Source organism: Cynocephalus volans, chromosome 5 (genome assembly GCF_027409185.1).
Source record: "Cynocephalus volans isolate mCynVol1 chromosome 5, mCynVol1.pri, whole genome shotgun sequence".
Classification (NCBI taxonomy): Eukaryota; Metazoa; Chordata; class Mammalia; order Dermoptera; family Cynocephalidae; genus Cynocephalus; species Cynocephalus volans.
Genome location: NC_084464.1, coordinates 164,599,358 through 164,613,214, shown reverse-complemented (window position 1 = coordinate 164,613,214; position 13,857 = coordinate 164,599,358). Strand labels below are relative to the sequence as shown.

General features: G+C 38.8%; 1 protein-coding gene across 14 annotated transcripts in view; it reads right to left on the bottom strand.

Annotated features, from left to right (window-relative positions):
• The window catches only part of AFDN (afadin, adherens junction formation factor), a 132,520-nt gene that overhangs the window by 32,457 nt on the left and 86,206 nt on the right, over nucleotides 1–13,857 (bottom strand). For all 14 annotated transcript variants that reach the window (XM_063096396.1, XM_063096385.1, XM_063096388.1 and 11 more), the window contains 2 exons: nucleotides 12,573–12,676; nucleotides 10,736–10,822 (listed from right to left, as the gene is read on the bottom strand). In XM_063096396.1, coding sequence (XP_062952466.1) covers nucleotides 10,736–10,822; nucleotides 12,573–12,676 — 191 coding nt within the window. The remainder of the gene's footprint in view (nucleotides 1–10,735; nucleotides 10,823–12,572; nucleotides 12,677–13,857) is intronic.

The following is a 13,857-nucleotide window of genomic DNA, read 5'->3' as shown; positions in this document are numbered from 1 at the left end:
GAATTCTATGTTCTTTGCTGCTGTGTGTCAGTGTTACTGCACATCAGTCACTAAAAGACGCATGTATAAGCTATGTAAGTACTGACCGAAAGCCAGTCAGATGGCCTCGTGTGGCCGCAGAGACATCAGTGTGGCCAGCAGGAAATGAAACGTGAATGTGTAAAATACACCCACATCTCAAAGACTTAGTATGGAAAAAATGGAAAATATTAATGACTTTTATATTGACCACATACTGAAATGATGACATTTTGGATGATTTGGGTAAAATAAAATATATTATTAAAATTAATTTCACTTGTTTCTTTTTTTTTTAATGCAGCTAGAAAAAAATTTACAATTATCTGTGTGGATCACATTACATTTCTATGGGATGGTGTTGCTCTAGGACTATAGGTTTTTCACAGTATGCATGTTGTAACCATAGGTACTAGCAATAAATTTACAATTATGCATATTACTAGGCAAAAACAAGATCTTACCATAATATAATATATATGCTAACATTATACACCCTGATTTCCAACCACCTGAAAAGCAGTAAGAGCCATTAAAATTGAGAACATGATATAATAGATAAATACACAGACTGAATAATTTTAAGAATTCCTTTCCCAAACCTAAAGGTACCTGAAATGGTATTTGAAAAAATATTATTACATTTTAGTCTATTTATTATTTGTAAAATTAAAAGAATAATCATAAACATTCAGGATTATCCATTCCTCATTTAACAAATCAATTCCTCTTTTAAAAAAAGGGGAGGTAGGTGGTCTTTTGGAAAGCAGTTATATATTCCAAAGGCATCAGGAATTATAAATTTCACTAAATATAATTTTGAAATTTAACTAAACAAACTTAAATACCAGAAGTTAATTTTTTAATATCGAAAACACACTCTCCCTTCTGGAAGCACTTGAGAACAGCATTCACAGAACAGCATCCCAACTGCCACATTAGCACCTGTGCCCTTCAGCTTAAGTTTGGAGTGTTAGAAAATGATATCCAAACACGCATTAGCAAGCAGTGCGGAGTAAAGGCAGAAAACCTAAATCCTAAGTCCTCTTACAAAAAAAAAAAAAGCAATTAAAATGAAACACAAAGATCACTACCTATGTGATCTTAACACTTTAGTCTAAAAATACAACTTGAAACTGCTTTTCTTTCCTCTAAAAGTAAAAGAAGGGGAGGGGATTGAGTGGGAGGTGGGACTAATGAGGCAGAGGAGAGAAAAGAGAGGGCAGACAGCACAAAGGAGCTGAAACAAAACTGTATTTGAAATGTGCCTGTACAAAAGTTACAAAAGAGAATAGCAGTAAGTGAAGGGAAAAAAAGTCACTAAAAAGAATGATCAAAAGAACTCAACTGCTACACACTGTACTTTCCCTGGAGCTGAGATGCGTGTGCATCTGATGATAAGCGGCACACGGAAGAGGCTGCTTCCCAGATGTCCTGTTTTCTCCAGTTCTCCTCACGCACCTTACACCTTTCCAGGAGACATCCAAAGTCTAGGTCACCTCTTCTCACACAGACGAGGACTGGTCACAAAGAAGCTATGCTACATTCCAGTAGCAAACTCAAAGAGTGGGTGTGGGAGTGTCATATGATTAACAGCATAAAAACATCATTACAACACAATCCAGAAAAAAAAAAAAAAAAGGAGCAGGAGGAAGAAAGATATGCCAGCCAAAGCAGTATGAATTCAACCCTATTGTTTTCAGACATGGAAACCTAGTCTGGATTCTCCAGCTAGAGGTTTTAAAACAATGAGTGGATGGAATGAGCTCAGAGCCCAGGAACACTGAAAACTCATCGGCACATACAGTACAGTGCTCTGCCCACCGGCCACTTTTCTCAGGGCTTCAATTGCTTTGCTTCTAGTCAACAAGTCGTTCTGGTTCATAAATTGTCACAGTCCAGAATGGAGTTTTAGAAACATTCCAAAGATCTCTCTTTTTGGTATGCATTACCTTAATTTTGAAATAATCAGTTCTAAAATTCACTCCATTCCCAGCAACCTTGAAAGTAAACGGTAAGTTACCCTTAAGAGGCATAATGTTGTAAACAAAGAAACTAAGCTTGATTTCTGTGAGCTAAGCTATAGTTCCAGCTCTGTTCACTGTTTACCCTTCCTATAAAATACAAAATAGAAAATACAATGTCTATCTTTTCCCTGTCTATTCAAAAAAGGAGATGAACTAGGTATGGGATTCTAAAATTGTGTCCTACAGATAGGCTGCAGGAGGTCCATGAACCCTTGAAAATTGTACACGTCATTTGGTGTGTGTGTGTATTTCATTGGGGAGAAGAGGGCACAGCTTTCCTCGGACTCCCAAAGCTCCTTAGAGACCCGTGGAGATGACACTGAGGTTCCTTACAAAGCCCACCCAGCTCAAGCCTGTGGCACTCTGAACCACAGCTGATATACTTTATCCCGGTGGACCCTACAAATATCATTTTCTATGGGTACCACACTGTGAAAAGAAAGTTCTTTAGAGGACTAACATTTATGTTTCTACTCTATTATTTTCTTTCTTCTTTCTTTAGTTTTATTTTAGTTTGTCAATATACAATGTGGTTGATTATTGTAGCCCATTACCAAAACCTCCCTCCCTTCTACTCTATTATTTTAATGTTGTAAAGAAATTCAATATTTCAGTCAATCTAAGAAATCAGCACTTAGGCTATAATTTTTTAAAAATAGGTAAAAAAATATATATATATTCTTTTATGTAATTTACTATTTTGTTTTTGGCACAGAAATACAAAATATTGTTTCCAAATTCATAAGCAAAAGCTATGAGGAGCCCTGTGTCATTTCATACAACTTAATGGAAAGATGTTTCTGGCATTTCCATGGAAGAAACTCCACAGTCACAAGGAGTACTTTGGAACTGATGGTACAAAGGAATGCAGAATTTCCTAACTTCATTTCTTTGACTAGGTCTTTCCCATGTGGCTATAATAAGGCCATTAAAGAACATAAGACGGAGGGTCTCAAATTCTTCAAAGGACTAAATTATAGTTTAAGTAAGGAAATTACTCTTCACACAGTAAGAAGGTAAAACTCTTTTACCTTCTCATTTTTAAGGCACAGGAATTTTGTGTTTTAAGCTGAGATTTAAAAACTTAAAAGAAGTACACATCCTAAAACAAACTAGAACATCTTTAAGGAACTTTAACCATCTATTTTTAGATGAAATAATAAAATATTTTCAGTATTTTTAAAACTGTCATTTTATGTTCACTTTTAGAAAAAATAGGGTTTAGAGAAAGCTTACACTAAAATCACCTAATGTGGCCAAAAGTAAGTTACATCATGGATGCTCTTGTACATGTCTTGGCAAGTTATACAGCAGCAGTTATCATTACTTACAGCAATTTTCACCCTATTATAATAAGCAGGGTTAAATGTTACGGCTTTTTTCTTGAATAAAAAGCATATAGGATAGGAGCCTTATATTTTTATGAAACTTAAGAATTTGCAGCATAAAAATAGAAAAGAACTAACGTCTGGGTGTGTAATTACAAGCTGCATGAAATGGTTGCTTCATGAACAAGTTAATTACTGACAGGCTTAAACAAGTTACAGTGGGAAGAAAAAGCATTCTTTAACGATCCCAGTTTGCGCAAGAACATCGACAACAACACCCTGAAGAAACTCACCACCGATTCTGTTCTTCCAACAACAGAGAACCACATTTTCATCTCTAGGACTACAAAAACTTCACGAACTGGAAAAAACAATCGTCTACTTCTCTGTTTTCAATGGCAACCAACACAGCTGGTTTTTCAAGATGGGGATCGCCACAGCTGTGAGCAGGACGCTCTGACACCGTATGGCATTTATCAGCATGAGCTAGAACCAATGCAACACTCAGACTCTTACGTAACCAGTCTGCCCTGATTTTCATTCACTTCGTACTTTATTAAACTTTAAAAAGAGCTAGAAAAATAAAAAGGAGGGAACTGTTTGTATTTTAAAAGTCCAAATTAAACAGGAAGCATAGTGTTGTCCCACAGATGAGCAAGAAGTAGCATGCTAAACTTCCCCAAAAGCAATGTTTTTAGAAGTGAACTGCATACCCACACTGCTTCCAAATCATCTGGATTTCATAAAACTCAACCACCACGTGCAAGGCGAGTCAGAGAGTCAACATGAAAACATGGTTCAGGGTTACAGCGGCTAAGCCACACACCAATTAAAAAAGGAAAGACGATCGGGCCAAATACAAAAATTGCATAGTTTACAGAAAACAACAAAAGGACACATACAGTAAGGATTGCTGGAGATAAATCAAAGATGCAGGTCTACAGGCTTTTCTGCAGGAAAAAATACAAGCCACGAAACTAACAAGAACAAAATGACAGATGATACTTTTGTGTGATTATCCCGTATCTGGCCCAAAATGCTACACACAGCTTCTCTTACTTGATCCTTGAGGTAACTACAACTACTACCACTACATTAAAGGCAATGAAATGGCGTCTTTGAGAGGTGGAGCAATTTGCTCAGCGTTCCAAGGCTGCTGGTGGCAGAGGCAGTGTGACCGCAGAGCCCAGGCATCACCAGGATCACATGTGATGCACACCATGCTGAAGGGCTTGTAAGAGGCAGGGCCAGCAACCTAAAGCATGCTGAAGGTAAATCCCCACATATACTGACCTACCCTGCACTTAAAATACACCCCTGAAATGCTGATAATAAGCCGGCTCTATTATTATAACTTACGCAGACCTACATATCTATCAGCTACACAATGATATCTTAGCAGTGTGCACAGATTAGACGTTTGTTATCTTCTGCTGAGCCTTCCCTTCCAAGTACCAGTTATTACAAATAAGCTAGAGAAAAATAGATTGCAGTAAATAATCAAGTATATGAGTGAACTGTTAGATTCGTTTACCTCGTTTCAATAATAGACATTAACACAGCATTTTTCATTTCTGAAAACGACACACTGTCCAATTAACAGACCATTTTTAGTTATTTCCTTTAGCGAATCTATATGCTGACACCCAAATTTTATCTATGGCTCCACTAACTGTCTACTAGATAATATATTCACTTATCTTTTTTTTTGGGGGGGGGGTGGCTGGTACAGGGATCTGAACCCTTGGCCTTGGTCTATATTCACGTATCTTAACAGGCACCCCAAATCTCAAATGTAGCCTGCTCAAAACTGAACTCTTGACTCCACTGCCACTAAAGCTTACCCCTCTGCAGGTGCTCCGTCTTCCTAGCCCTACCTTCAGGAAACAGCACCTCCACATCCCCAGCGGCTCCAGACAGAACCAGGAGTCATTTCAGTATCTCCCCTCTTCACCTACCACATCCAGTTCATTAACCAATCCAAAAACTGTCATTCAACAAATATGTCATTCAAATTTGCCAAGTGAACTGGAGAAACACCTACCCTCACAGGTGACTGTTCTAGGGCACACTGGTCCTCTGCCTACACAGCACACCTGCCTCTGGCTGGCTCCCAAGGCTAAGCCTCCACAACCTCACTGGGAAAGCTAGTATAGCTTACTGAGTAGTTTCTGGTTGTACTTCTGAGCTGATCCATGCTCCACAGAGTAGTAAGAGTAAACATTTAAAATTGCACTCTGAGTATAGCATACCTTCATTAAAACCTCTTCAAAGGCTCCTTATTTCGCCTGTAATGAAATCCACAGCTCTGTCCAGACCCACCATTGCATGGCTCTGGCTCTGCCTCAGGGGATGGCAAGTAACCTAGTGTCTGTTCTCATAAATAAAGTTTTATTGGAACATAGCCAGGCTCAATCCTTAATGAACTGTCCTTTGGCTGCTTTCATGCTATGACAGTACAACTGCTTAGTGCAACAAAGCCCACAACACCAGTAAAGTAGAGAATGTCTGCAGTATGGCTGCATGCAGATCTTTACCACATGATGTGGTCCTGCCTGCCTTGCAACACACCCCACAGGGCTTCCACGCTGTGCTCCAGCCACACTAGGCTTAGAGCCTTTGCGCGCAGTCCCGCTCCTGAAATTCTCTACCTGTGATCTTCTAGCTGGCCCACACTTACTAACCCTTCAAGTTTCAGCTTAAAAGACACTTCCTCAGAGTGGCCTTCATTGACCTCCACTCTACCACAGAAAACATCCTCGAATGAGCAATGACCTATGATGTCATTACTCTTTCGTATTTTCTTTTGCCTTGTCCCTCAAGCAATCAAGCAGTAGGTACTGATAAAGTGGTTACCTAGAATTACAGACATTGTTGGTGGGAGAAGAAAACTTTCCCTAGGTAAAAAACAACTTTCATGAGAATCAAATCAACACTTGGTCTCATTAAATCTATTTTTATAAGCTGATGAATTAACCATTTAAGGACTATTCTTTCAATATTACTCTTTTTCCAGTTTCAAATTTATACACGCTATTCCCTAGGGAAAATCTGTGAAAGACTATAAATGAGAACAAACCGTCTACCCCACCCACTTTAGAAAAGGGACACACATGCCTGTGACCCCTGGAAAGGAAGGAGCAAGGGCCTCTCCCGTCACTCTCCACCCTTTCCTGCATGGGAGTGTACGCAGAGTAAGAAATGCAGAGGTGCACCACCTCTTCAGGGCTCTCTGCTCTTTTGGAGGGCCCTGTTCTAAGGTCCTCACCCTTCTTTTCCCCAGGGAAGACCTGTGCTGGGCCGCTGAGTGAGTGACTCGGGGAGGGGAGGCAGGAGTGTGTGCTCCATGCATGACGTGCGTCCCAGAAGCTCCAGAGTGGATGTGCACATCTGCCGCATCCCCCAATCCAGCTTCAGCTGGGAAAAAAGTTCATCTCCTGATTGGTATCTGTCTAGCCCTGTGTTGTTAACTATGTCCCATTAAGCTCCATTCTATAATCCTATATCCCAGTTAAAATTCCTATTAACAGTTCTTTCCAGTCATTTCTACAAATCTTTTAAAATGAATTTTAGTGCAGAAAACAAGAAAAAAAAACCCCAGAGATTTAAACATTAAAAAGTGAAAAATTACACTCTACTTTCACACAATAGGGAATCAATATTGTCTTCTGGGATAACAATTAGCCACCTCTTTCATATTACGTTTTTTCTAATAGTAGTAAAAGTAATAAAGGACCTAGTCCTAAAATTGCTTTAAATCCTGAAGCTAACCCCTGCAGACTCCTAAATCATGTTAGGCTAATGGAAATAACTGTGCTATGCTGATACCTACTGTATCATATAACAAATGACAAATACTTTTGGCAAAACTTCCAGAGTCATTTCATTTTTATAACCTAACTACTTTCTCCTAAAGATGTAGAGAGAAGATGCTTCCCTGTATGTGAGCAAATGCAGAGAGGACCCAGGACAGCTCGGGGGCTTCGAGCCCACAGGAGAGGAGAGACTAGCAGAGGCTGGGAGTGGAAGAGGGAACAAGTGCGTGGAAACAGAAACAAGAAGCAAGGACAGCTGTGGCAGGGCACGGAGACTGCAGGCAGCAGAGGCTGGGTGGAAGCAGCTCATGCAGCACGTTCACTGGACTCGGGGCTGGCAGCCACTGAGGCTCTGGGGGGCTACAGTGAGGAGCTACCCTCTGCTGACCAGCCCTGCTCATCCACACATCTGCACTCCTGCCGGGGGCCTGGGCTAAGGCACCTTCCCCCACTCTGGCTCCTTTTTTACTCCTTCTCCTGTGGCCCATAAACAGGCAGAGCCTTCTGTTTGGGGCTTCCGTAGTGTGTAGCTTCCCCCACCTGCTCATGATCTGACTCTCACCTCTTCCTCTGGCCTCTAGCCTGCACAGCCTCGGGAACTGAATAAAGGCTTGATTGTGACTTTTAGTTTGGCTCGTTGTTGTAACTGCCTACCTGACACCTGGCAACCCGACAAGGACAGAGGCCAACATTCCAAGGCCAAGGCCAGAGGACATCCAGGTGAGGGCGAGGAGGGCCCAGGTGGACCCTGAGACCCACTCCTAACCTCCCTGCAGTAAGGTAACACTGGTTCCTTTATATGTCACGACGTGACATCAGAGAGAATAACAACAACTGAATGCTTACCTACATCAGACTCGAATCTAAAGAAAAGTAGTTTTGTGAGGAAAGAGATTTTTTTTTTTAAACTCGAAAAGATGGAGACTCTGATAATTGTAGTCCCTCCCCCCACACTCCTCAAATCTCAAGCAAGATGAGTATTTGAAAAAAGATGATATACATAAAAGAAATGACGAAGATTAAATTTTCCCTGTATATTTGAGCATAGTGAAAGAATTCTTGATCCTAGCAAATATTTCCCTGAAAACAGGCACTGATTCAGTTGGTAAGCAGAAGAAAATTAGTCATGGCCGATACTTCCCCTTTCACATCTCCAAATGCTCTGGGTTGTGGGTCTGGAAGCATGGCCCATGAGCATGGTCCTTATCAGGGGTTGGCAGATTCTGGACTGGGGGGTGGCTGAGAGGCTGTGGACCCACCCTCTTCACACAGGTGAGCCCGTGGGACTTGGTGCTTCAGAGACGTAACACCTTTGACCCATACTCTAAAAGGTTTCCAGCCCTTCAACTGACTACTGAACAGATGCCCACCTTTAGTCCCAGGTTCTTTTAACTCATCCTCAGGCCACGCCCAGATAAAGCTTCCTAAAACGCTGGTTTCGTCATGTTCCTCTTTTGTTCCAAACTCTTCATTTCCCTAGGGTGCCTCAATCTTGAGATTTACCAGGAGTTTTAGAACCAATTCAACGCCGCCCTCCCTCACTCAGCTCCCCCCATCTCACAGGGCTCGTCTGCTCTGTCCCTGCTTGTTTTTGCTCCCACCCACACAGACCTCCATCATCACGTGCACCCCAGGGGCTAGCTGGAGCCCACCTCTTCCACAATGCCCTCTACAACTATCTCCTGAGATCACTTCTCTGAAATATCCAAATGTAAAGTTTATGATAATTACACTGGATCTTGATCATATAGTGTCTCACGGGCATTTGTACAAATTTTCCTCATAGCTAACTCACTGAGTGTTTTTCTAACACAGTTGGTAATTTATTTTGTTAAGTAAATTAATTTCCAGGACTGAAGATGTATAATAGCAAATCAAATACTCTCTCTTTTAGAAAGATGTTCTTTATTTTTTTTTCCAACAAATATTTTTTGCCCAGCATATGTGAGGGACTGTGTTAGGGAGTGGAGATAATACAGAGAAGATGCAACACAGAGTCAGTCTAACAGTGAGAAAGATAAAAAAAAAAAAACTCCCCATGATGTAATTACAGTTGTGGAAAGTACTCGAAAGTACAGAGGGACCAGCCCTAACTCAGGGGACAGTGAAGAGAAGGTTGACCTGTCGGGGAAGTCCTCAGAAAGTAGGACATTTGAGCCTTGCTTTGAAAAGCAGCATGAGAGGCAAAGATTCCAAGTGGAGGCAACAGGACATGCAGAAACCCCGAGCCAGGAGGTGCCCGCTGCTTTCTGGACCACACGAGCTCACAGTCACGCCCTCAGGCAAAAGCATGGCCTCCTGGGCTGTCCTCACGCTTTTGCATTTGTCCAGAGCAACGCAGCCCTCACGGCCTTCCTCAAGACCTGCACCTCAAACAGACCCTTTACAAGTTAGGGGGTTGAGGGGAAAAAGACTTTAGCACAACTTTTTAAAAACCACGGGTCCAAAGGCAATGGGAATGGCAGGGTTTCAAATGACAGCCAGCTTATTTCCACATATACTCAGGATATATATTTCTGATGTAGAGAAAAACAAATTTTAAGCTAAAATTTTTGGCTATTATCAATTTAAATATATTACTCAAAATACATTAACAGTGTGCAATTCAGAAGGCACTTCTATCATATTGCTATATAGTACTTGCAAGCTGTTAGTACATTCCAAAGATATATGGACACACAAAAACTTTAGTTGCTAAAGTATTACTTTAAGCAAAATATTAGCAAAGCTTATTAAAATATTATTGAATATTAGCTAAAAAAAAATCACATTTGTTCCACTGAAAATATCTGAATGCGATTCAAAGATAAAATTTACTATAAGCAAACATAAATGAGTATCCACATGGTAGAAAAGGCTTATGGGTAAGTAACTCCAAGAATCACAATATTAATTTCTTTTAACTGAAAGAGCCATGTGGTTATAAATATCCCTCCATGCACTAAAGGGTGAAGGGACTCAAATCCTAAGAGTTCTGGGAAGTTGGCCCAGCAGTCAATACCTGTCAGAACCATACACGGCCTCGGTTAAAAACGCAATTTCCTAAGCCCCTCTCCACACCTACTGGAAGAGAATACCTGGAGTTTAGAATCAAAAATCTGCTTGTATAAAAAGGTCCCCCATGAGTCTCTCATGCACTGAAATTTGGTAAGGGTGTCTAATGTCGCACCCACTGTGATGAGGTGACAGACCTGTGCCGTTTCTACTAAGTAGTTTTCTATTGTGCCAATGCTTTCTCCCCATTGTGCTAATCAAGTCTTGACTTGGCCTTTAAGTCATCTCCTTCTGCGCACCATAAGCGTCATCTCAAGGCATCACTCACTCTAGCTACATTTTCAGAGCAGGAGATCATCCCACAGCTAATTGAGCCCACTGAGCACAGTGGCTCCATTCAGTCCACACCATTCCTCTCCCCCACAGGAATGGGACTGAGCATGCACTTTACACACAGGCGGTAAAGCGCTCCCACGGAATCCACTCTGACCGACCCCTGACTCAGCATTAGAGAATGCAGAGGACGACTCTCAGAGGACTAATTCTGCCCTACCTTTGCGGCCACAATGCTGAGGCCCATTCCATTCTGCTTCTTTAGGGTCACAGTGATTATTTCAGGTTCTTTCCTCAGAGGATGAGCCTAAAGGATGAAAACAAAGGTTTCTTTTATGACTGAAATGGAAGTGCTTCTGTATGGCAAGACAAATCATGGTCTGGTCAATCATATTCACTGTAGTAAATGGGAAAAGAAAACAGAAGGGTAGGATAGGAAAGTATAAAAAAAAATCAATTAATACAAATACTCTTCATGCATTGATTTGGTAAACTAAATACTGATATTCTTGACTAAAGTCTTGAAAATGAATTTAGTCATAAAGGCTACTGAAGTGCTATTTTAAGAACTTAATTTATAAATCAAAATTAAACTTCCATTACCATCAGGTTAGAAAACCTGATTCATAAAGACAAAATTCAATTTTTACTTTATTACCTTTCAAAATAAATTACCAGGCTTTTTTAAAAAGAAAGAAATTTAAATTTAACTGGCTATAGGGAGAATAGCAAACACAGTGACAACAAAGATGAACTAACGTATTGTCTCCGGGGAAAATCCAACAGTTATTTTATCTTAAACAGCAAAAATAAAGCAGTTTCAGGGTTCACACATAAGTTTTTAAAGTATTCTACTATTAAGTAAAGGCCACTCGGTTGGGTAATAAACCTGAAGTGACTAAATTACAGCCCAATACGGCAGGCCAGTTCTTGAATAGATTCATAAAAGAATGACAATGAAATTATCCATTGAAGTTACATATCATATACATGTCATACCTCATACTAAAGAGTAAACAAAATTAAAGAAAATTAACAGTGTATACATACTAAGGGAGAACTTAACTAATTAAATACATAAGCATGAAGGGACATTGCCAAAAAGTGGAAATTACGCACATGGCTTTTTAATTAGAAGGAAAATAAACAAGGCATGTGAAAGAATATTTTGAGGGAAATAAATAAAATTAGGTGACATTAGAATTTTTTTAAAAAAAATCAAGACCTGAAATTGGAAGAATCTGGGAATAAAATAGAAAGATGAAGACTCACTGAACCTAAAAAGGTACTTTTTTTTTTTTTTTTATAACATCCGGTAATTAGAAATTGCTGCTGTTACTTGGGGTATGACAAACTGCAGCTTTCAATGAAAAGTATTAGAGTAATGTTAACTTTATTAGTAGCTAAACCTGATCATGTATTTGGTGTAACAGAGCGATCAATTAACTCAATTTTAGGATACAGCTATGATGAACTTACATGTGCAGCTAAGTATGCTAGGAAGCCAAAATAAATCATTTTGAATTTAATATACAAAAAAGCATTCTTTTTTGTTTAAAACTCTCTGCATGAAGCAAAGTAGAATTTTCCTTAAAATGTAGGAAGCTAGAAAATAGTAGGTTTACTATTCTTTCAAAAAGATGCAAAATACTAATAAATGACTTCATATATATTTAAGACAAGGCAGAGCTAACTATAAAATAAAATATTTTTGCCAAAGAAAAATATTTTTCTTATAAAATCTGTTAAAGCTTCCCTATTAATATGTTTTTAAAATACGTATTAACATTAAGGCTGGTATAATTGTGAGCATAAATATTTTTTATTTTTAAAAATACCATTTATAGACAAAATTGTATAAACATGGTATGGGGGGAAATACACATTTAAATCAAGACTTAAGATTTTTTGAATAAAATCAACATTTAAAAGTGATTTAAAAATTTTCCCATAACAAGAATGTCCAGTGTAAGCAAAGAACAAGACCGCATCACATCTTCGAGTCCTAAGCAACTCATTTCATTTTACAGTTCATCTAGCAACCTCAAAATACTTGCCAGTTCTGTGTTCTCACGCATGAGGTGACTCTCATAATCCGCACCTTCAAAATATATTGTCCAAGTACCAGGTGAACGTGTGTGAGGAATTAACCTGCAAAATCCTAGGAAGGAAACAAGCAAATTATAAAACTGGAAAAGCTCACCACATCAAGACAAATGATCTTCAGCAAAAGAAGCAAGATAAATCACAGACTTTTTAATATCTAACGGCAAAATTTTTCTTACTCTATGCCTTTATTCTCTCCGAAAACTGAATTATCAGATATTTAAAATTATATATTTGTTATGGTCCAACATAATTTCAGCACCAAGCAGACAAGTGAAATTGGTCTCCTTCTCCTCTGTGTTCCAAAAGAACTTTTTTCTTACATCTATAAAAATTTATTAAATTGACTTCTAATTATTACTACCCTGCAGAACTGTTTACTAGATTAAGAAATCCTCAGTAACATTCAGAATATCTATTCAGCAAAGGGAAAGGACAGGGGAATCAGAGAATGACACTACATGGAAAGTCTTACTACCACATCACACACAGGACATGTAAATATTATTTGACTTGTACAGCAATTCTGAGGTTAGATGGCCTTTTCTCATTACTCTTTATCTAAATTTTCTTATAGGTTCATACTCATTAAAATAAATTACAAATGAATTTTAGAATCTTTTTATAATGTTTTAAAGAATATCTCTGATATCTTCATCAGGGCAAATGACATCTTCATAAGACTAAGCCTTTCAATTTAAAATATGTTATTCTTCATTTATTCAAGTCCTATTTTGTGTTCCTCCGTATTTCCTGGCCAATCATATTATGTAGACCTTGCACAATTCTTGTTAAGTTTTCTTTAAAGCTGTCATCTCCTTCTTACTACTAGCAGCTAGCATTTATCAAGAGCATACTGAGTGCCAGACACTGTGCAGCTTTTCATTAATACACAGTCCTAGCTAATCCTGATGACTTGGGTACTGGCTAGGAGTCTGAGCCGGCGTTAGCCAGTGGTCTCATCCATCCTAGTGTTTCATTAGACAGGATAATTTTGACTATTATTTTGGGACATTTATAAGGTGGTTTGTGATAGACGGAAAAAGAGACATCAAAAACATACTTAAAATAATAATATAAAGTAGTTTTACTTAGTTTTACTTTTTTAAAAAAAATCACTGTTATAATAGTTTCATTAAAATATAATCTATAATTTGCTTGTCTTTCCCATGTTTTAGGACATCACAAATCTCTCATAATTTTGAAATTTCAACAATTGTAAACTATTTTCTTATT